We start from the raw sequence: 25,968 nt of genomic DNA, 5'->3' as shown, positions 1-25,968 counted from the left end.
CTTTGTAACCAAATTCTATTCCTTGCTGTTTCAGAACTTAGTTCCTCACCTGTTATGAAGCATTGTTGGCATTGCTCCCAGGCATTTTGTAGAAGAAATACAAAACAGTCTGGACTGGGGCACATTCACTCTAGGCCTCAGGGAACCTCCATTAAAATGTTTTCAAGATATGACCAGCACACAGTGCATTGAGGAAGGCATGAGATCTATAATCTCTATAAAATAAACCTACCACTTAAGGAATTAATTTCTAATATTTTACCATTGTTTTCTCTTATTTCTATACAAAATTACTTATGTTCCCATATCTGCATCAAAATCTCATTTATCAAAAACATGTTCAAATGTCACTTCCTCTACAAATATACTGAGAAGGCTTTCTAGTCAGAACCAATTGCTGGCTCCTCTGACTTACCAAACACTAACACAGGCCCCTTTTGTGCCATTTTAGGGAAACTACCAATGCCTACTTTTTTTTTCTGTAGTTACTCAATTTATGGGCATACTTTCTATTTGCTTTTAGACCTTCCATAAAATGTTCTGAGTCTGATTTATATTTTTTTAATCTTTCAGAACAATTAGAATAGTAGCTTAAATGTTGAAGCTGCCCAATGATATTTGCAGCATGATCAAATGGAGTCATATAGGCTGAGCATTACTTGCAAAATCAGTTCTTATAAAGGACTATCTATACTTACATCTATGGCTCTATCTAACATGTTTCCCTATAATTTTTATGACTTTGATAATTGTTTATTATAATAAAATATTTATGTCCACATCACCTTTACCATATTGTAAATGCCTTGGGAGCAGGGGTTATGTGTTTATTATTCATGTGAATTTCCCTGGGTTTTAAAAAAAGGATATTTGATACCTGGCAGTAATTGTTAATTGTTCATAGAATAAACATATGAGGGATTCTCTAAATTAAACAAATAAAAAAACCTTCTTATTCATGAGGCCATCCATTAATGGGTTTGGTCTAACCTGGAACACACATTTATAATGTCCCATGCACACAGTCAGATATTTACTCCACACACCAGTCAAAAACTCTAAATTCACAAACCCAACAAGGTACTTCAGGAGCAAGCTGCATTTGAAGTGACAGAATCAACTGAAAAACTTCACTGATAGTAATATGAGTAACTATATCAGAAAAATGCAAGCAGTGTGGGTCAAGGCCTCAGAGGGAACATCAAACTAACAACTGTTAGTCTCTAAGTCTTATCTAGCCCCAGATGAAAAATAAATAGATATGTCAGTGTTTTCAAGGCAAAAGATTTTGACCCAGCACTAAATGAGATTGAGCTAAGATTCTAGAAGAATCAACTTTCCCTCTTACTTTGGATCCCTAATAGGCTTGGCTCTTTTAAGACACATTACATTGGGTTGTAGTGCTATTTGGTATATGTTTTGCTAAAAGAAAAGCACAGTAGATTATTCTAGGATGAAGATGCCTGGAGAATACTAATGTAACCTTTTGAACATTTGCCCCTATAGCGTATCTCAGCCCATGGCCCTCATTTCAAGACTTTTCTTTTATCCTATCTTCCAATTAAACCAAAAATTCATTTCTCTTTGTATCACACATACTCTGCCTATTCTCAGTCATTGTTCCTGTTTTTCATTCCCCTGTATTCCCTGCCCACAAATCTTCACATATTGAAATTATAACCATCCTTCAAGGCCCAATTCAAATCATTCACAGATGTGAGCTCTCCCTCTTTTAAATATATAAAAAAAAAAACAAAAAAAAAAAAACAGAAACAAAAAACAAAAACAAAACTCTATTTGTCTTACTTCATCTCATTCTATTTTTTTGGCACAGATTTTTATAAGGCAAAGACTATCTTGATTATATCTCTATGCCTTATATGTAGCCCTAACGAGCAAGCTGTTCATTGTAGAATTTCAATACATATTCTTATGAAGTCTTTTCCCACCAAGGCTTATATAAATAGCACAAACTTGATTAACCAAATGCATACTTAAATTAAAGTGAGGTAGAATATAATGAGAAGTGTTATTTGGATCAACTCTTCCACTGAAAATAATGAAAAACGATGGATAAAAGATTTTTTTAGATTACCTTAAAAGAATTGCAAGTCTAAAAAGACAGTGGGGACTGCCAGAGTAAATATTTTTGTGAGGTCAGAATTTGAACCTAGAGAGGGAAGCTGAATATCAAAGCAACATTATCACCCTTATTCTCAGGTTATTTATTTATCCTATACATTTGAGCTTTAGTTAATCAACCTCAGAGAATAACAGAAGATGGTCTTGCCCAAGGTCTTATGAAAGGATAACACAGATCCAATATTAAATGTGCTTCCTCTTTTCAATTACAGAGGAATTTTAAAAAGACAGCCATGGTAAGTGAGTGGTAAAGAGATGAAAAAAAGGAAAAGTGAAGAACAATCCTGACAATGTGAGGTGGTGGCATAGCTGTAGCCCTGCTATTCTGTAGATAGAACCTGAGAATTTTGTATTGTTAAATTGAAGTTAACAGTCATTGGAACCAGTCCCAGACTCCTTGAGAAAAATGTAAAACTTTATAGAGTAGGACACATTTATCTTAGGCTTCAGAGAACCTCCTATGATAAAGGTCCAATCACAATGATTCATATACAATGATAAGTGGATACACAAAGGAAAAAAGGAACATAAGTAAGAACCAGCAGACACAGATAGACACAGACTTCTGATATTAAATAACAAGAAACGGATTATAAAACAAGTATGCCTCCTACTTTTAACAAATGAAAGAATAGTCTTAAAAATACCTTCAGGAGCTGGGTACAGTGGCACACACCTGTAATCTCAGTGTCTTGGGAGGCTGAAGCAGGAGGGTCACGAGTTCAAAACCAGCTTCAGCAATGGCAAGGCGCTAAGCAACTCAGTGAGACACTATCTCTAAATAAATACAAAACAGGGATCGGGATGTGGCTCAGTGGTTGAGTACCCTGAGTTCAATCTCAGGTACCCCCTCAAAAAAAGGTAACGAGAAAACTATAGGCAGCAACTGGAAAACAGCAGTTATACTGACTGGTAACTTCTTGATTGCAATAATGCATGACAGAAAACAATGGAATGATATCTTTGATGTCTTAAAAGAAAATGAATTAGAAGTTCTATATCTAGACAGAATATGTATTTCCAGAATGAGGAAGAATTAGAGACTTTTTTGAATAAGCAGACACTGAGGCAGGATCTTACTACAGTATCTTTAATACAAGAATTTTTCAGAATATATTCCAAACAGAAGGAAAAGTGATTCTAGAAAGCAAATCTCAAATTTAAGAGGAAGTAAATACTAAAGAACACTGCAAATATTGGGAAATATAAACCAATACTGGTTTTGAAAGAAACAATAATGTCTCTTGGTGTTAAAAAAATTATGATATCAAACAGGAATAGCATCTACATTGAGATGGGGATAAATGGATTAAAAAATTATAAGGTAATATTAAGAAGAGTATAAAGGATTGGACTAGCTCTAGTCTTTGATACATATGATAAATAACTTTGATAAATATGTTGTAATCCTAGGATAATTGCTAAAAGAACAGAAATCAAACTAGTAGAGAAAAACAATGGAAAGATGACGTATTAAAGAACAGCAACAAAAAGACCTACATACTGATAAAAGCAAGAAAAGAAAAAAAGAAAGAAGCATACAATATGATTTCATTTACATAAATTCAAAGCAAACTGTTTTTAAGGGGTTTTGATATAGGTGAGAAAATTAAAATTATAATTAAACATTTTTATAATTTTTATAATAAGATACTGACCAAAACGCAAGCCAATGGCTAATTTTGGGGCAAGGAAGAGGCTGTGATGACAAAGGGACAGGTGACAGGTGGGGCTTGTGGAGGGTTGGTGGGGTCTGTTTCTTGGCCTCAGCTGTGCTTACACAGGTGATTGAATAAGAATTATTGCAGTGTACATGGATGTGTTCTATTTTTAACTAAAAATGGCTTCTGCATTATTTTGTAGCATCTTTTAAAATTTATCTTGAGTTTTAAATCACAGTACATTTCTTTTAAATTATGAGAATATGAACACTATTCTTTCTTTCATAACCCAGAAAATTGTGTCCAGAGACACCAGCAGTTTTCAAATGCTCCTCCTGACCAGCCATCCTAGACCAAGCTTGTTCTGGTTTGAGATAAATTGAACAAAATAGAGACATGCATGCAGATGCACAAGGGAGACAATTTTCTTTCTCCATAAAATATGTCTCCTTTTCTGAAATTTTATCCTTCCTAGATGTTGGATTGTGATATTTTATAAAGTCCTTTCGGTTATAGCATGATAATGATAGTAGGTGGTTGGTTACTCTTTAATTTCTATCAAAAAATAAAAATAAAAAAATAAAATAGATGAATCATTCTTTTTCTTTAATAGGTTCCTGAGGACCTACAGAATGCAAATCACTAATCTCCTCAGATCAGGGAGGTAATTCTGTATCTATCTTTAGGAGAATGTTCCTTTTGATTAAAATGTGACTTCAATTTGTTTATGAACTGAATGCTGTGTCCCCTAAATGCAAGTGTTAAGTCCTAACCTTCAGTGTCATGATATCAGGAGTGAAGCCATTGGGAGGTGATTAGGCAATGGAGGGACAGCCCTCATGATAGGACTATTACCTTTACATGAAGACATGAAGAGCAATAAGAGCTTGGTCTCTCTCTACCCTCTATCACATGAGGTTACAGCAGAATGATGGCCAAATGCACCCACACTGAGTACCCTCAGCAGATACCAGATCTCTCCATGCCTTGACTTTGGACTTCCTGGTATTCAGAACTGTTAGAAGTAAATCTCTGCTTAAGCCACCCAGTCTGTGTTATTCTGTAAAGCAGTTCTAAGTGAAGAAAACTGACATGAACTGAAAGAATTGCAGGGAGAAAAAGAGGTAGTCAAACATGGAATGTAGGTTCAGGCACAATATTCTGTGACACGCATATTAAATATGAAAATGGTAAGAGTGAGACCCAGTGAAATAAGAAAGGGGCTCTCAGAAAATATGCGGAAGTTTATTCTGGATATACAAATGGATGGGTTTCTTCATTTTTAGTATTAGTGTCTGCACACAATATTTTATGCTGCCCATCGACACACATTCCTTTGTTGGAAAGCCATGCATGTTGGTGTTCCTTGAATTAATAAATTCCTTCTTCTATAAATGTCTGAATCAACTCAAGTACAATAATATCATAATTCAACAGAATAATAATATCATAATTATACCATATTCTAAGTTATGTACAGTATATTTTTAAGTAGAACATTAATAATTGTTTTATTTTATATATTTTATATATTATTTTATATTTTTATTTTATATATTGTCTTAATTGTTTTATATTAAATATTTAATTGTTTTATATATTTTAATTGTTTTATATGTTTATGTATTGTTTTAACTGTTTTATATATTTTTGGTTTTATTATATTACTTTTATTACTTACGAATTATTTTGGCAGATAGCATGATCTCCATTTTTATAGGTGAGGGTTGGAAACTCAACTTTGTCAACTACAAAGTAGTAAAAATAGAATTATATCCCTTCTTGTCCAACTTCAAAGCTTGCTCTTAGCTACTTTGCTTCTTTGTCTTGCTGCTGCATTAACAGATCATTCTATAAAGATTAAAATACTATTTATGCTTTTAAACCACATTCTACATCACTCAGACAGCTTCTACTGACCCCTTGGAGGAATGGATTTTTTTTAACCAGAAGCACAATGAACACCAGGACATGTCAAAGGGGGAGCAAAGGAAATTCAGAAACTTGAGCATAAATCTTTTAAAATAAAACCACGACATCTTTAATCAAGGCCTGGCAATCATTGTATCGTTTCTTTGAGGCTCCAATTGGTAAATGTGGGCTATCCCACTAGGCCTTTAATACTTGGTTAGAAATGAATCCAAGAAGTTGACTAGCAAGACAATTCATGCAGTACAAACCGAATCTGTAATTCTCTTCCCCATTACCACAAAACAGTTAGTTCCTGCACTGAATTCACTTTGAAGACAATGAGTGCCTGGGAGAAACCATAAGAACATTGAAAATGGGGCCAGAAGTAATAAATAGGGACTGCCAAAAAAATGCTTGCGAATTTCTTCTACAAGTCAGAGCTATTGTCAGTTTGTAACAATTCTGAAGGTTGAACTGGAGGCATACAATTAGTGAACTAACTTGCAAGGTTTGCCTACAATCTAAAAGCAGTTTTCTTTCACCTGTATATAATTAAACAGCTGAGAATTATATCTCCTGGTACGAGGAGATTAAAATAGTAAAATAAAAGTAAACCAAATGCTTTAAAATGGAGTCTAATCTCTCTCCATTATCCCAGCACATTCACATAAACTCTGCTCCAATGGAATTCTTCTCACTCAGCAGGATGAAGATCATCTTCTCAGCAGCCAAACCCAGCAAGGCCAGCCACTCTCCTCCCTTCCCAACATCCCCTTAGAACACATTCAAAGGGAAGACAAAGGCCCTGCAAGTAGATGAGGTTGTTTTGTGCCTGGCCCTTAGGGGTATTTTATTTTCTTAAAAAGATTATCTCAAACTTACTGTAGCCAAAAAATGAAAACAAAACAGAACCTAAAACAAATTTCCGAGGCAGTTTAAAAATACAAAGGACTGAGATATATTTTTAATTTATTCATAATTAGTTTACAGATTGGACCACACCAAGACACCAAAACAGCAAGCCACTTTGGGGATAAAGGCTATTGCAATTATCAGGAGCAAGCCAAATGTTACCTTTTGTTCTCACTAAAATCTCCTTTAAAAAAAACATCTCTTAGCAAATGATTTTCTATTTTCTATTTAAAGAGGATTACATAGCAAACATGACTAGTGGCTGTACAGCAAAGAACTTTTCATTGTTTTTTTACCTGCCAAATATAAATTAGTTCATTTTGGTCCACTCCTGCCAGGCAATATGGTCCATACAGTGATGGGCTATGGCAGGTTGGTTCCTGCCTGGAGTCCTTACTAATCAGGAGGCTGTCAGGTACATTGCCTGACCACTGTCTCCTACATCTTTTGGCAAGCAGTTCTTATGTTTGTGAAGCAAGGTATGGGGCTTGAATTGCCCCCGTAACTCTCTCCAAATTGCTCCTACTTACAATCACTGTCAAATCTCAATAGGCGTGAAAGAAGCCCTCATCCAGGTACAATGAAGAAACTCTACAAATTTCACTTTGTAATAACTACAGAATACAGAAATTGTATTAGCTCCATTAGATGGAGTCATAGAAATATTCCAAAAGGTTAGCCGGATATAGTGAATGTCAGAGTTAGAATAAGATAAAAAATCACTTTGTTAACTTAGAGTGTTTTCTCATTGGTAACATCCTATATTAAGGTGTCATTTATAAAGAGTTTATTATTATTTATTAATGTGTGGAGCACTTTATAGCATACTAGATAACAACTTAAATTCATGTATTAAAGATGCACATACATGGTTTAATACGATTTACATCTTATAATATTCTTTAAAACAGCTTCCCATGGTCTCATCCGTTAAGCATTTATTACTAATGCATTTTATAACATACTTTATAATACATTATTTGAGCAAGTAGCTACATTTAGTGATTATTTCATAAATAAGAATAAAGCATTTATAAGTGGCACCTTAATTTAAAGCGTTACCTTCACATTACTAGGGAGCTGCTCACCATTCATCTCATTTTGTGATTATTCTCCAAATGCACCACTTAATAAAACAGACACTAAGTTCTATTTTCCCTTCATCTGATTAAAAGTTTATTGAGTCATTTCCTCTATCTGCTTTCAGATGTTTGTAGCTTAGAAGCCTTAGGGTGATTTCTGATGAAACCAAAATTTTAATTCAACAGTATTTCTGAAAAGATAATAATAGTAAAAACAGAGAAATACTCACTGCATTGGACAGAGCCTGTTGCTTGGATTCTTTGTAAAATTCAAGTTTTCGACTAGAAAGAACTATCCAGGAAGATGACCAGTTTTTCCTTAGAAAAAGAAACAGGAAAAAAATATCATCAGTAGAAAAAAATACATACACAATAGAATAGGAGCAACATTTGAGACTATGTTTTGAACTTGTTTTCCTGAAATTCTCTTCTCTATTAAAAGCAATAATTGGTATGAAACTCAGATAATAATAAAAACATTTTATTATTTTAGAAAAGTATGACATTTATATAGATGTTTCTCTCTCCATAAAATCTTTTTAACTACTAAGCACCCAATTTTTTGTGTGTTCAAACACCCCACTTCCCACAAAAAGTGTTAAACTAAAAGTAGCAAAGTAAAACTAGAGAACAGAAACCTTTCCTCCATTGTTTCTTCTTTACAATGGTTTAGTATATTTCAGAGTCTGAAAAACTAATCAGCTCATGTCATTACTTATTCAAAATAGTTTTATATTGTTAGATCCCACTGGAAATCAAAGAAATGTAACTGAAATTGCTGACATGTTTTTTCCCTCTATGCCTATCATATTGCTGAGGATTAATGAGGGTATAGGAGATGGATTCTCCGGTATTGTATTATACCAATACAATAGTGTAAATTGGTGCATCTTTCTGGAGTGCAATTTAAAAATATGATTTTCTTAAAAAAATTATTAAGATGTTCATGTACCCCAAAAGTACATGGGATATATGTTTATATTGTGTTATTTTTTTCATTCCTTATTTGTTCTTGGTAAAAATACATGAGAGTAGAGTGTATTTTGACATAGCATACATTCATGGAGCATTAATAAATCTTTAAAAACTTCTGTCTTTTGACTAAACATGTCCATTACTATGAATTTAAATTTATTCTAGAGATATATTCTCACAAGTTGCTAAAGCTTTGCGCATAAGGATGAAGTACACCATCATTTGTTAATTCTGCACAAAACATAAAAAGTTAAGAAACTGCTTAAGTAAATTGCATATAACAAATTTATTTCAAGAATAATGAACCCTGAGCTACAGAAGGACTGGTGTGGGAAGATTTTAATTCAGATCATAATATACATATTTCATAACACCATGCTGTGCTATTTACTTAGAATATCTTCACCCATCCAAGCCACTTCTAATTAATAATTACATTCATCACAAGTCCAAGTGTTTCCTAAGTGTGCCTTTCATGACTTTCTTGCATATGGCTTATAGGAAATTTTTAATATATTTTTTTAAATTTCACTCTGATATCCCCCACTAAAAAGTGATACCACAAATGGCAGAAGTCTTTTTTTTTTTTAAAGAGAGAGTGAGAGAGGAGAGAAAGAGAGAGAGAGAGAGAGAGAGAGAGAGAGAGAGAGAGAGAGAGAGAATTTTTTTTTAATATTTATTTTTTAGTTCTCGGCGGACACAACATCTTTGTTGGTATGTGGTGCTGAGGATCGAACCCGGGCTGCACGCATGCCAGGCGAGCGCGCTACCACTTGAGCCACATCCCCAGCCTGGCAGAAGTCTTTTTGTTCTTAACAGAGGTATCTTTATTGTGTAGTACAGAGCCTTGGATGTAAGTACAAAACTTATATCTGTTGAGTTAAAAATTGTACTGGTCTGCAAAACAATTCACGAGTATAACCATAGTAAACCAAGTAGTAAAATCATGGCTTTTGATTTTCCGTTGTATTTCTTAGTCTTTACCAAATTTCCTCCATTGGACATGCATTACTGCTATAGTTAGAATAAGTAGGTGTTAGTGTCATCAAGAGTCGTGTTTTTTTTTTGATGGAAAAAAAAACTAGAGTTTATATTCATATATAAATTATTTACCCAATATATCATATTATTGCAGTTTGTTTTGGTTTAACATTCAAAATAATTTAATTTGGTTTACAAAACAAAAAGGCTACAGAAATTCTTTATTCAAGTCAATAGAAACCACACAAAAATATATGAAAAATAACTTCAAGATAGTTGTGCAATTTATTTATTTATTGCCTCTTACAATCTAGGATCCTGATTGAAAGGGCTGCTTTGATTCAGTAAGGTTAATATTTACAAAAAGAATTAGGTTACTCTAACATGCCTGAAGCTTTCTTAATGATACACGATTGTGTTAAAAAGGAATAGGATAAACAGGCACACAAGAAACACAATGTGAATTTTCCAATGTATAAATACAAATGTTATGTTCTTGTACCCACTTGTCTTCAAATAAAGAGACAAGTTTTCAATTAGATGATATAAAGTTAAAAAAAAGAAAAAGAAAAACTGCTTAGATATTTTCCCTCTGTCTTAGTGCCCATTTCTCCATCAAGGTACCAGTGGCAATATGGTGAATTGAGCAGCCATTTCCTTCTCTTTATGCAGGTTATGATATTAGATGATCCAGAACAAGGAAGAGAGAAAAATCCGCAGAAACTCTGGTCTAGGCCCTGAGTCTTTCACCACCAACCTTCTTTTTACCATATGTAGTCCTGAGTACGGAACACCTCAGACATGATGGATCCATATTTAACCTGCCTGTTATATTCCTCACTATATTTTTCATCTTCTGGCAGAGAGAAACTATACCTTACTTGCTTCCTATCTATAGAAAGTCCTGGATAAATGATTCTGATTTGAATCTGTTTCAGATGTTGATCGTTTATAGAACTTGCTGGCAAAACTCTCTCGTTCTTTAAACTTGGAACTGGAACTAGTTAGAACTAAAACTGCATGATATTCAATTATCTCATTGTTCTGTGTTAGGACTTTGAACTCCGGTGAACTGTGTCCCTGTTAGGTAAACCAGATGAATGAGCTGAAGAGGGTCTTAGAAGCTTAGTAATGCAAACTTCTCTCACACCTTACAGACAGTGCTATTTCATCTTGAATTTATAAATGGCAAGCACTGAACCATATTAGAATGAAAGTGAAAGCTATTCCAAGGGTAGAATTCTATAGCTTAGAAAGAATTTCATTTCAAAATGAAGAATAAAGTGCTACTGACAAACATTTGGATGCTTCCCTTTCATTTCACTTATCCCAAGATTTCTTTTAAAATGATAATTAGCATGAATTATTCTAAATAACTAGTATAAGTTTGATTTTGTAGCTATGGTTAACTTCTCAAACATAAATAGGGTGAAGGTAACTAATATTTCCACGTACTAACATGGAAATCAAGGCTCAGAGAATTTAGGTAACTTGATTAAGGCCACAAAACCGCACACTTACATTGAAAGTCAATCCAGTTTCTCTGACAACGAAATCAAGACAACAAAGTCTGTAATCTATTTATTAGCTTATACTTTTTTAAAAGCCTATGCAGTGCTAATTTGGTTAAAGATACCATAAGTATCAGATTTTACCATAGGTTTGGTTGAAATTCTCAAGTCATAAAATCTTGTGTGTGAAGCCTGTTACAACACATCAGCAATCTGTCACTCTTATTAGCTATTTTACATGTTTTTTTTAAAGAAATATTGGCAAAACCCCATCCATCCCAAACTCAATACCTGTGCATACTTTAGAAGTCTTCCTGATTTCTTAGACATAAGTCAGTTATATGAGCTCTCAGGCTGCAATGGCCGCTCTGTCCCAGGTATGTCACAGGTATTTCACATGCATCACATAATTTAATCACACAGCCAGTCACAAATATCCATTGAACATTTACACTATTATCAAACACATTTTTTTCAACACATGTATCAAACAAAATTCAAAGGGCTGACTATAAAGGAAAATAAGAAGAGACCTCAATGATTTTATCTCTAACTAGAAGACAGGCAAAAAACATAGAAACAAATCCTCTGAATAACTCAGGGAGGTGGACTGTGTCCTAACCACAGGCACACATGCTATGAAGATGGGAATCAGGCCACATCTCCTAGACTTTGGAGCCTATGCTCATTCAAAGGTATCAGCTGTCTCTAGAGCAGGTGGCACCAGCTCTCCCTTTAGTCTTATCTAGCATGTCTTGCAGAGTATCATGACAGAAGTTAAGAAAGGGAGACAGAACCTTTTTCTCCTTACCACAAAGCTATATCCTAACCTGACCTGGACTGTTTTGCAATGCCAGTCATTTTATCCCTGCCTTCCATCCCCATCCTGATGATCAGCAGGTAAATTCATCCATAACACATGTATTATGTGTTAATGCCCCCACATTTCATCCCAACATTTGGAACACTGTGCTTTTATTTTTAAAAAAATATATATATTTATTTTTTAGTCATAGTTGGACACAATATCTTTATTTGTTTTTATGTGGTACTGAGGATAGAACCCAGGGCCTCGTGCCTGCTAAGTGAGCACACTACCACTGAGCCACGACAGCCCTGGAACACTGTGTTTTACCATATACAGGATAAAAACTAAATTGCTCAAGAGACTTCACCATTAAGCAAGATATGTAATTCAGAAAATATCCATCTTAATAAGTCAGAGTTCCCAGGAATAAGTAAGGCTATTCCAGGTCTCTGCACAGACTAAGAGGTAAAAATCAGGTGAAAGACCCATGCTAGACTCAGTGTAGAAAACAGATCTTGGGACAAAAAGAAAAAAAAAATGCAGGCATATTTAACTTTTCACATACAAAGCAAATCATATCTAAGGGGAAATTACAATTTAAGAAAATCTTGTCTAACATATGCAATTGCTGAGACATTTTATCTGAGTGGAACACTCAGAGAACTTTCCTAAAACAAATCCTGAGCATGAAGTTGGAAAATGAAAAAAAGCAAAACAAAACCCGACACAGACATCATCTTGACATTCTACAAAATGGACACCGGATGGCAGCACATAATAACAGCAACTTTGTAACTGCTTTTCTGGAGAATGCTGGATGGAAAATGGCCCTTAAAATATTCAATGTCATTATAAGAGCCTGTGAGCATAAGTTCTGAGTTTAACATATTTATTTGCTCTAAAAATCAACACTTTGTATCCTATACTCATCACTCGTGCATCCTTTAGCTAATGACAAAATGACAGACCAATAAGAGGAAAGTATCTGAGATAACTTCATAAATTTCAGATACTGTTACCTGACTTGGTCATGCTGGATTTGGCTTGATCCTCCACCAGTGATTTTACTGTAGTGTCCCTGACCAATTTACCACAAAATCACTCAAACACTTAAATGTCCTGACTCATCTCAGACTGGTAGCTCTAGAATCTTATTTTTTCTCTCTCATATTCTAAGCTTCTTATAATTTGCAACTGCTAAAAGGTGGATCCAAGAGACATACATCTCTATCAGTGTGGCAAGAATATAGAAAAAGACAGGTTTAGCCTGGAAGAATTTATTACCATAGTGAGCAGAAAGTACTAAGGAAAAAATAATAATAAATTCACATGAGGAGGGTACCATAGTATCAGTTTCTAAAATAAGTTCATTCTGAGTAACAATTGTTTTGAAACACACGCATACACACACATCCCCACAAAATCCAAGGTCTACGATTCATGGGCCCTAGAATGAAGGCAGGCACTAAGAGACACAACCACAGCAAAACCCTTATATGTATTTATTTTCAAACCCATCTCTGTCCATGTTTTCACCCCCATGTATTCTCATGTCCCTCTGAAGAAGACAGCAGAGTGAGAATCTATACATGATATGTGCAGATCCACAAACGAAAGATCGGAGTTCAGAGACAGAAGTGTGAGGTACTGAAAGAGCATAATCACACTGACAGGTGCCTTTTGTAATTTAAGCCTTCAAAAAAACTTTTTACTAAGGCCTCATAGAATTTCATAGAGGCCAGTACAACTTACAGTTTTGGAGATGGAATTCCCCAAATGAAGAAATTCCTAAGCTTCTTCAGAAAAGCTGAAGCATAATTTCTATGTTCATAATTAAAAATTAAAGTTGAATGCTGAATGTATTCTGCTTTCAAGCCTGTCAGAGTATCACAAGGGAAATGTGCATAACCTCATTTTGAAATAAGACTAAATTTAGGGCCTTTTATGAATATAAGATGTAGCCAACAAGTTCTCCTTCCTGTCACCTTCTCCTGTTCATATTGAGATAAATCAAAATACAAAATTTTAGAGAAAATACATGAAAGAAAGGAATAAAGACAAATAAAAAGGAGAATAAAGAGGGGGAATAAAAAGATAATACTACAAGATGTAGATGACCTAAAATGGATTTATGAGTCAAAAATTTGATAGAAATTTAAACAATAATATTTATCAAGTGACAATTGAAGAAGACCTTGGTATTATGCATGGCAGAAAACAAAAGGACCTTTTTTTTTTAACTTCTTGGCCTTAAATGGCTTAAAAATACAAAGATAAAGCAAACATGTTTGAAACAGATAATAGGGCTAAAAGATATGATAGGATCCTTTAATAAAATCTGGGGGAAAGAAGAGGTTAATATGGTAACTAAGTTTCTTCATTTGTGCAGTAGGAAATGATAATAAAGTCAATGTGTTAGTTTTACTTCAGCATTACTAGTAAAGCATTTGGTCACATGTATCTAGTAAGATTGCTTGTCAAGTCAATAAAATGTATTACAATGATATAAAGATCCTTGATGATGCAAGGTATGGTGGTGTATGGCTGTAATTCCAGTGGCTTTGGAGGCTGAGGCAGGAGACTCACAAGTTCAAAGCCAGCCTCAGCAAAAGTGAAGTGCTAAGCAACTCAATGAAACCCTGCCTTTAAATAAAATACAAAATAAGGCTGGGGGTGTGGCTCAGCAGTCAAGTGCCCCTGAGTTCAAACCTGGGTGCCCCCCCACACAAAAAAAAGAACCTTGTTGAATGGGAAACCACCTACCAAAAGAAATTTCACATAAGAAATACAAATTATAGTGACTGTGGTATATTACTTAATAATTACTAAACTATCAATGAGATAAGACCTATACAATTTTTCAAGATTATGAGTAAACTGGTCATTTTGTTGCTAGTGATGAAAGCAAACAGACTCCTTGGGCTAGGAATATTGTAATACATAGCATGATTCATTTAAAAAAATAGTTATGGAATTTGATCATGTAATACAGGCTTAGAATCTATCTTTACAAAATATAAAAGAAAAATTGATAAGCTTTAGGAGATTTACTACAATTTTAACTATTTTAATATAAAACTAGACTCAACTTAAAAATCAAATTTAAAAAAGAAGGGTAGGGATTATTTTGTATATCATAGCCTACAAACACTGTGGAAAATCATGTGCTATTAAATATAGTGATCATATATACAAAGTTCAATTTGTAAACTATATAAAATAAAAAAAGAAACCAAATATATTTGGAAGACATATCTACAATGTCTAAATTTGATAAAATATTACCATTTAGAATATAATTAATTCCCTCAAATTATCAAAAAAATAAAAGGAAGAGATTCAATAGAAAATAATCAAAGTTTATGAATAGATAATTCTCAGGATGCAGAATCTGAATGGTTCTACATTTAAAAAAAATGTAGGCTTCACTGAAATAGAAACAGTGAAAAATACTAGCAACATTGAAGTTAAATTCTATGGTCATGAATTTGTCAAAATTGAAAGTGTGGTAATGCTGTTTGCTAATGAGATTGTGGGGAAGTAGGATCCCTTCTGCAGTGCAGAGTGAACTGTCACACTCATTCAGGAGAAAGTCTGGCAATGGCACTCGGTGACTTTCCAAGAAAGCCTACACTCTTGATTATAGTCCCCAGATAATTTCTAACAGGTTCAAAGGAGATATGTATGTGGCTGTTTCTGCAATGTTGCTTGGGATACAAGGAGTTACAGACAACTTCAATATTCATACCTGCAATATTGCATAAGTAAAATTTGGTACAAATACACAATAAAAAATGGCAGCAACTGGAAGAAATAAAGTAATTTTAAATATAGTAGCATACATAGATATGAACAAGCACTTACACTGAATGAGAGTAGTAAGAAACCTGAGATTTATAATAGGAAAATGTTTATTAACTATGGAACACATTCAAACATTCAATTGTTTTTTATTAGAATACCACACATATATCCAAATACATATGGAATATGGATTTATTCTACAATTAGATTGTATGTGTACAGATTACTGACTTGAGAGTTGCAGATTGAGAATAAAATAAACAGCTCTAGGGGTCTTGCTTCAAATGATGGTAACACAAGGCCACAAACTGAAGGGAGTAATCAACTCAACTCTGTGCACCTGGGATTTTCAGAAAAGGAAAACTAAAATTTATGTGACTTTAAATGATGAAAGCTGAAAGAATTCATAATGCTATGCAAACTGATTGGAATAACAATAAAATAGAACATACTGAAGTTTATGTAAATGTAAACTATAAATTAAAACTTGTATGGAAACTGATTAAGTTTGTTGTGCAAATAAGACAAATACAAACTTGTGACCACACTGATTGAAAGTACCTAAAAATGTATTCCTGAGTGTTGGTTGGGGGAAGGGCCCAAGTGCCTCGGCCTCCTCTTAATATCCTCTTATATAATAAAATGCTATAAAGTTGGCTTATGAATAGCTTATGGGTAAGGATGATTTACAAAACTATCACCACAGGGCATCATCTTGTTTTGTTTTGTTTTGTTTTGTTTTTAAATTTTCTTCTGTTCTTTGCATGAGCCCAAAGGGTAGCACTGATGTGAGCTGCCACCTCCTCTCTCCTACCAAGTGCCAGTGAAGGGCTGATTAGACAAATTCTTGAAGATCACATGGCAGGGGAGGTTAAGAAAGGCTATTGATATACTCATATAGGGAGAGGCATAACTTTTTTTTATACTCTTTTGGGTTGATAAGATTGGACTGAAGTGTATGGGAAAGAAGAACACTCAGGTTGGATAGTCAAGTGACTCCCTCCTGTTGCCCTTTTAGAACTTGATTCACTAGGTTAGTTCCTCAAGGAAGCAAAGATTAGCCCTACCTCTTGAATCATGTCTGCATTTGATCTTGTATCCTGTGCTTCTCTTGTGCACCCTGGGGAAGGTGGCTACAGGACCATGCCAAGAAACAGTCAAGGAAAAGATTCACAGCCCTGTTTGCAAAGCCAAAGACTTGATATGGGCAGAAAACATAGTTTGTTGCTTATAATAAGAATTGTTATTTTAAGTAGTGGGATTATGGGTGAACCCCTTCAAGTTAACTTATTTAAAATAAATAGGCACATAATTCATTAAACAAAACATTTTATTCTCTAGTGTTGGCCAGAGTGCCATTCTAGTAATGAATTGTATTATATAATTGACAAGTGTCCCCTTGTGTAGCTAATTAGTACATTTATATCATGTAGACTTAACTGTTAATAATAAACTCATGAGTACATGCCTTGTCTCCCAATTTCAGCACTTTTTACATAATTTTCTAGCTTGCATATTACCTACTTACCTACTGCAAAGCTGAATACAAAATAAGACTGTCATGAGAACTATTTCTAAATATCCAACGTATACAATATAACCAACAACTTAATTCTCGTGTCAACATTTTTTTCTTCAATGTCTTTTGTTGTCATTGTATTGTGAGTTCTTATTCTCTTTTAAAATTTATCTCACCTACCCTGTTTTCATGATTTCATTTTTCCAATATTTTCTCAAATTATTTTTATTTTGATCTATAAATGTAGTTCTGATCCTTTATCCTTCAATTTTTTTTCCTCTCATTGTGTTGTATTGAGATTTTTTATATATTGTGAATAAGTCCATCCATGGCCTAAACTGTCAATCACAGAAATTAAGATCCTCTACCTTGTTTTTTTTTTATTATTTTAAAAAGATTGTAAGTCCCAGAAAGATAAGAAACATTTCATTTATGTATTCTGTGCAACAATTATAAAAATATAGAAGTAGCACCTTCCTTTGAAAACCATAATTATGTTAAAAACAATGCTGTTCACAGTCATAGAAGAGGAGATAATTTTATTGTAGTCTGGTACCATAGGGTCTTCCTTCCCAAACAATAAGAGTGACACAAGTTGGGGATATAGGAAACTAGTATAGTTATATAATAGTGAGTTGAAGAACTCCTATTACCTTATTTTCTTTCCTCCATCTGCAATTTTGGCTTTTTGAAGATAACCTTCTTTTTCAACCATCTGCAAGAAGAATGCATACATTAAAACTTAGACAAACTCCTATTCATTTTTAGTTTGAATGAACTTATGCTTTCGAAGAGTCATTGCAGTGATGGAAATTTCCAGTCACAGCACTTTATTAATAATGCATATATAGCTTATGGGAAGTACCTGCAAGATCATAGTCATCACAAGCTGTTAAATATCCAAAACATAAATTATGAAGAGGGATGTGAATGATTTGTTAGATAGTGATACACCTTTACTCACTTTTCTTTCTGTGCAATGAAATCACTTGCTTTTAAAAAAATGGGCTCCAAGTGTAAAACAAAGACAAATGTAATGTCTTTCTTAATTTTACCAACCATTCTTAGAAAAGCTCTTCCTTTTCATGTTCCCCATATACTTGCTGAAGCCAGGGCAAAAGAAGAATTCAATAGAATCTAGTAACTGAGTCAGCTGAATCATGAAAAGTCATTAAAAACAGCAACATAGCATGCATTTAGGTCCCTTGGAGACCTTGTAGTAATAGTGTCTCATTGTCTCCTTCCATGATGCATAGTTGCCTTCCTTTTCCTACCTGTGTATATGGGCTTCAACTGATAGATAATACAGCTGCAAGCTTCTGAAAAAAAGACTCGACTATTTATTATGCCACAGGTGTGTTTGTGAAGTTCTAGGGTGTGTTTTAATCTCTTGGCACTCTATCCTTCTCTGCCTGCCTCATGCTCCACTGAAGATCCTTAGCCTATCATACTCTCTCCTCAGGCTGTATGAAAAATGCTATAAAAAATCACCTAATAGTAGAGGACCATACTCCCTCAGTGCCACTCCTGTGCATATACACCCTGTTTCTAGCTTAGGCACTCCTAAGTACACAAAATTGACTTTAACAATCAATTCATATGGCATTTATTAGAGGGTCTTTCCATGATTCATCTGTAATCTCTTTTAGGTATTCCTGTTCTGACCCTCCATTTTCACTCTGCATTCATCCCAAGGATAGCATTTGTCAGATCACACTGTAATTGTCTGCTTAATCTCTGTGCCTCTGCCTTGTTTGAGTCACTGAAGGCCAAGGGCTGAACCTTTCACACCTGGATTCCCAGCTCCTACAGTACTTGCTGGCATGATAGTCAAAAGGATAAGTTCTACTTCAACAAAGCAACAAATGAATGAATGTACATTTAAATGTTTATTCAAATAGTTATGGGAGACTAGACAAACCAAAACAATTCATATGCAATGACAGATTAGAAGAAAATATATTTGGAGGTAAATGAGGTGTCCCGAACCACTAAAATCTCAGAATTGCCTGTTTACAAGACACACTCTGATATGCATGAGAACTTTCCTGACTTGTTCATCATTAGGTTCCAAATATATATATTGCACAGTACTTAGCTTTTAAATATATATCTGGTGGATAACTTTTAGATTGACTAAATTATGATGATGATGATAATGAATTTGATGATCATAACAAAGCATTTTTCATGCATCTATAAATTTTCTTTTACTTCAGTATCTTTTTTCCACAAGTCTAAAAGAGTCTAGGGAAGCTTTCTTAGATCATTTTTAGAACTATGGTGCTCAATGGTGTCACTTTTTTTAATGTGTCTGGATATATGCACTCATTTGCTTTGCCCACCTCTTATTCTATGTATACTTTCCCTTTTTCTTGGTGCCAGGGAATTTTGCCTACCCTCTAAAGACCATATAATAAGTTCAGTGCTTAACTCTGGGCAACACTGGCTTCTATAAATGTTTGGAAGAAAGATGCTTTCAGTAGCAATTAGCATCACAGAGGAGGTTCCTTTCTTTAGGAAAGTATACTGAAAAAATTTGTTGTGTAACCTTATTTATTGTTTTAGTGAAAATTTCTTCTAATGAAAATAAAATAGTTATCTAAATAGTGGATTTATGCAGACAGTTACAAAATCTCAACCCATTATAAAAATTGATGCATGCGTTTCCAGCTAACAATGTTGCCATTATTTTTTCAAAAATATTCACCAGAAGACCCATAGGTAGACATTGTGACATTTGATATCCACAGAAATTTATTATTGATGACCATTCCTCTAAAACAAAAATGGAAATGTAAAAAGAAAAAGCTAATATTTTTACAGAAAGAAATCAACACAAAGAGGCTTGAGGTATATTCTCCAAAACTCTCTTCCTTGAATACATAAGTAATATTCCATCAGACACAGATGAAAATACCTGAGACTGAAGTGGCCAACGGATTTATTTCTTATGTTAGGACTTAATAAATGTGATATCAATGACATTAATAGCTGATTCAGTTTGCATGGTCTTGGATTAATGTCATAAAGTTTTCATGAGTGACTACCCAGAGGTCTTGAGAAAATGATGAAGGAAGAGATGAATAGCAAGTTAGATATCATCTTACAAATTCAAACTGCCTTCCAAATCATGAGAAGAAGCTAATAAAATTATCTACTATGTACTATAACTTACTGCATTTACTATTTTGGTGTAATTTTTTACATATCTACATGCATCTGATATACATTACTACATGCAATATATATTAATACAATTATATACATACATATATATAATTATATTAATTGTATGTATATGATTAATTATATGTATATATATGTATATATATCTCTATATATAAATTTTGCATATATTATGACTCCTGGGATCAAGTGTTTATTTCTTTCCTTCTCTCCATTTTCTCTTTCATATTGGATGTACACACATTCATTACTTAAAAAAATTTAACAACCAATAAAAATAAATAAATAAATTAATTAATTAATTTAAAAAAATTTTTCAATTAATCACATTTCCTTGTCCCAAATACTAACCACTATGTTTATAACTGGTGTGTAAACATTTATAGGACAGTCTTACTATTATTGAGGCTTAAATTCTTGTGAACTCACATTAAGATACTCCTCTTCCTCTTATTTTGGTACTGATACCATAGTCCCTCCAGCCATCTCAATGACTCATGCCATTGTTAGCATGGATTAGAAAACTTCAATTCAGTTTCCTTCACTGAAAATACTGCATTGTTCTAGGTCCCATGCTGGCAAGCGAAGCCTCCAGGAGATACAATTAATTACTTCACTATACCTTATCATCATACTTTGAAATACCTCCCAATGTTCCAGGCACCAGGCACCAGGAAGTAGCTATTCTGAGAAGCTCGCAGTGAGCTAAAAGAAATATTAGGGTAAGCAAAAGCTTGTATGTAAGTCTATATATGGAACCTTATTAATTATTCTAATTATGTTCAGCCATTCTCATGATCAGAAGGGAGAATGATCTATAAATTGCAGTTGAACATGTTGATCATCTAGAATCAAATGTCTCAAGCTTCGAGACTTATAAAATTATGGATAGCTTTAGATGTAAATTTGGGATTCTATATAGTAAGTCCTAGTACAATTTGAAGTTTTTTAAAGCAGAAGCACTCCCTAAACTGTGTACACTTAAGAAATGTCAACCTATCTTCAGATGCTAAATCTGACTTTGGGAGTTATTTGTCCAATGTCCCTTAGAAGTCCTATTTAACATTACATGGCAGGAAAGATCAGCAATTTGTCCAGATTGGATGTGAGCCAGTCTGCCAGCATTGAGGAAGTGCTCAGCAGATATATCATGAGATATAGATGAGAAGAATGAATGGCAGTGGGATAGCTAGATAGCACCTGTTTATCAACTTACGTTGGAGGCAACAAATGAGGCAGGAGAAGAGACGACAACCTTTGATAAATGATAACAATCATGGCAGAAAGACCAGCCTGTAATCCTACATACAGACACTGCAATTTTTTATATAAAGTCTTCCTGTTGTGCTCATATACAATTGCAAACAATAGGTTTTCATCTATACCAGTCTATCAAAAGGGTTGTGTTAGAATATATGTTTATAAATGGAAATGAACTGAACCAGAGACTTCCACCAGATTTTCTTGAGAAGAGTTTGGCTTTTAACACCAGAACCACACAATCCTTTTTTCCTCATAACATTTGTTCTAAGTTATTGTTATCATCCCCTTTGTTCTGACTTTGTGTTAATCAGCAACCATCTGCCTCCAGATTCACCTTCTTAGGTCATTGGATGTACACAGTGGGTGACTTTAATAGTAAGTGTCATAATACCCTCATATTTTGTGAAATTGTGTCAAAGGACCATCAGCTCTGCAAACCCTGATAATATTGACAAGTGTAATTTTCCTGGATTCACAAAGCTGTGATGGGCCCCAGCCCTAAACTGGAATGATCACTCAGAAGGGGTATTTCATCCTGTGAAACCTGCTGTATGAGTCATGTTTCACTAAGATAACTTTGCCTCATTTCTCCCTGACTACAATCCTGGGCCACTGTAGTTTTCAAACAGATCTGCCACTTAATTGATTTTCTATTTAATAATGAGGTGATTGAGGGTCTATTAAATTTTAATAGATCACAGTACTTTTTGGCAATCTTGTTTGTTTTGGTGACTTTTATTAAAAATCAGAGAATGGAGATACATTTGGTTATATCATTTTGCCCCCTGTAATGGTTTGGATGTGAGGTGTCCCCAGAAGTTCATGTGTGAGACAATACGAGACGGTTTAGGAGAGAAATGATTGGGTTGTGAGAGTCTTAACACAATCAGTGAATGAATCCCCTGATAAGGATTAACTGAGTGGAAACTGAAGTGGTAAGGTGTGGCTGGAGAAGGTGGGAATTAGGGAGTTGCTTTGGAGTCTATATTTGTATCTGGCACATGGAGTTCTCTCTCTCTGTTTTCTGATCACCCTGTGCCACACAATCTGCCATGGTGTTCAGCCTCATTTATGAGGTTTCTATGGACAAAAACATCTGAAACCATGAGCCCTCAAATAAACTCTTCCTCCTCTATAATTGTGATAGTCAGGTCCTTTAATCACAGCAGCGAAATAGCTAAACAACCCCAAATGGGGTTTCTCTTCTTAAATTTCTCTCTCTCTCCTTCTTCCCCTCCCTCTCTCCCTCCCCATTCTCCTTCTATTTCACTACTACCTACAGAAAGAGAGAGTTGTGCCATTTTGTGCCATTCTTTCCATTGCTTTCTTTTTCTTGACTATATCTTTAAGTTATAATCTTTTCTTCTTTGGAACTTGTTGCTTAGGTTTTCTTCTCAGTATGCAATTATTTTTATAGTGGTTCTGCATTTCCTTTTATATTTGATCTGCTAATCACACACATACATTGATGGTGGACACAAGCCATTAGGAACAGTATAAAAGCAGGAAAAAACTTAAAAATCTATTTTTTTTTTTTAGATAATGTATAGCACTAGTAGTTTAAAGAAATTCAACTGCTTAGTTTTAGAACCTTACACCTAGATCAGAAATGAAATAGGATGCCTTTGGAGACATGAGATTTGATGTTTTGGCTTCATGTAAGTGTACAACTTAGTGTGTATATATTCTTTTAAAAAGTGGTGAACCAAAATTCCCAAGTTAGATAAAACAAGCGAGAAAGTATTCCATTGTACATGAATGGAGCCCAGAGAGGGACAAATAAGATTTTCAAAGAAGTTCTTAAGAAGCTGATCTTGATCTCAAGTCTGAGCCAGGCATGGTTTAATCTCTGCAGCCTATTTATACTCCTTAGTATACTAGTTAAGCAATGTTTTCTTGGGCATTTGTCCTCTCTTACTTTGTCTCATTGTGGCTGGGAAAGCATGTCAGGCTTTGGGGTCCTGCTGAAAATCTTGGACTGTTTTCCAAATGCTGGGTTTGGCGGGGCACACATTATGTTTTGCCAAGAGCTTTCCCCATCATATTAAACCCCTGTGTATTTCAAGGGAAATTTTATCCTTGCATCTCTGATTTATTTACCCCTAACTCATCAAAATGTCATCTTGAAAATCCTACTATTTGATGTTTAAGAACTCCTAGGAGCTTTGTTCCCAAGCCTTTTCATCTAGCAACGAGTGTGTTTCATTTGTTTTCCACTAAGAAATCCAGATTCTATTTGGAGATGGGCTGGTCAGGGCACCTCTTTATATCTGAAGAACTTTCTTCAGTTTTCTGGAAGCCTTCCTTGTATTTCATTTCTCCTTCCTCACCCTCAATTTCTTTATTCTTCTTTTGGGAATTCTATTTGTGTGTGTGTGTGTGTGTGTGTGTGTGTGTGTGTGTGTCTTTGATTTAACATGCTCCTTATTCCTTGCCTCTCCTTGGAGTTCTGTAAGAATGGCTTTCCTGGTTACTGTCTAGGCAATTTATTGGTATAATCCAATTGTTGTGTAATAACCTAATTTCAGTCAGGGCAGCAGGGAAGAAAGAAAGAATTGCTTAATGTTAATAGTCTGTTGCTGTGGTGGTGTGTGTACTTCTCTGCTTTGGAGCTAAATGAGTTGCAAATGTGAGCTTGGATTAGAGAAGAATTTTAACTAGTGCCTGGGTTTCCATGGCTTCAGAACATCTTACTATCACCTCAAGGCCCTCAGCATCTGGGCACTGGCCTCCTCTTTCCACACCCCCTGCCCTGTTGCTTTTGTTCCTCATGTTCTAGCCAGCATAGAATTCTGCAGTTTTCCAAATATGGAAACTTTGTTCCTACCTCCAGACCCTTGTGCTTTCTGTTCCTGGTACTTGTAAGGTTTTTCTTCCAATTCTTTGCTTGATAAACTACACTCATCCTGACAATTGAAATGCCCTTTTCAAAGCCTGGTTTTATGACTACTTAATCCAAGGTACGTTCTTCCTCTCTCACAGAAACTTGTTTTTCTCTAATGACAACACATTTCATAATTTGCAGGAACAGAATGATGCCTTCCTTTACTTTCTTAATACCTCTGTACATCCCTGCAGTGAAAGATCTTCAAGAAAGGACATCAGTAGTTAGCCTCTCATTGCATAGTATAAGCCCAGACAGAACACTTCCTAGCACTGGAATGGCCTAAACAAATATTTGAATTAATAAACACACTTGTGCTTGTGAAAAGGGAGGAAATATGAAACTGTGAAATCCTGGAGATGATTTCTAATAGAATTATTCAATTACATAATATATTGAGTATGGGAGAAGATATTTCAGTAAAACTAATTTTCTTAATAGATTTTTGAAAGGTTGAAGTGCTTTTGGAATTTTTTTGCAATTCAGGGAAAACCCAGCCTGATCAGTAGAATTATTCCCGCCCCCCAAAAGCTGTCCTTTGTTTTAAAATAAGAAAACTGTATTCTACAACCTCTTTCATCCTCAAAGCCTTCACAAGTATTAATTAATCCACAAAATGGTATCTGGCTCTAAAAGGTAGAATCTGTGACTTAAGGTTTATCTGCAAAAGCCTGCTTTGCCCCCAAGCCATGGCAACTTCCTGAGCTCTGTCCTCAAAATCCTCCTAGCTCAGGAGGAAGCAGATGATTCTCTGAAACCTGCCACAGGCTTTTGACTCCTGCAGGGTTATCCATAGACATGTCTTATTTCTTTTGATAAAAATAAATAAGATAAAGGTTTAACATGCTATAAACAGGGTTATGTTCCCTGAATAACTCTTTAGGGAGAGGGAAATTACTCTGAAAATAATTGGGTTTCATGAACAGTTGTATTATAGTATATATAAGATCAAGAAATAAATCCATTAGTATATTTAATGTTTCATGTTTAAAGTTGATGCTGCATTCTAAACATTTCTTAAGCAATCACACTGCTTCTCAGGAAATTATTTTAATCTTCCACTGAAAGCCTGTGAGTTTGCATACCATGTGGCATAAATGACATCACCTGCCAGCAAACTGGGTAGTGTCCATCATGAGATTTTTAGACTCCAATTAGCAAAGTTTCCTGGATATTACTTGAAAGAAATGCATTGGGATTTTTGTTGTTGTTGTTAACCCTGGACACAATCAACTTTATTAAAGAGAACTTTAAATAAGAGATGAAGCACCCCCTCCCAAAGGAGATTGCCATATATTGGAACATCCACATGAAAGATTTCATTTT

General features: G+C 34.6%; 1 protein-coding gene across 1 annotated transcript in view; it reads right to left on the bottom strand.

Moving 5' to 3' along the window:
- ARHGAP15 (Rho GTPase activating protein 15) overlaps window positions 1-25,968 on the bottom strand; it is a 616,251-nt gene that overhangs the window by 515,524 nt on the left and 74,759 nt on the right. The window contains exons 4-5 of the mRNA XM_081262361.1: window positions 17,960-18,021; window positions 7,939-8,026 (exon numbers count right to left, since the gene is read on the bottom strand). Of these exons, the coding sequence (XP_081118487.1) occupies window positions 7,939-8,026; window positions 17,960-18,021 (150 nt within the window). The remainder of the gene's footprint in view (window positions 1-7,938; window positions 8,027-17,959; window positions 18,022-25,968) is intronic.

The sequence above is a fragment of the Spermophilus citellus genome (assembly GCF_964194105.1).
Source record: "Spermophilus citellus genome assembly, chromosome: 11".
NCBI lineage: Eukaryota > Metazoa > Chordata > Mammalia > Rodentia > Sciuridae > Spermophilus > Spermophilus citellus.
Note: the sequence above shows the minus strand (reverse complement) of the source record. Positions and strands in the feature narration are given on the sequence as shown.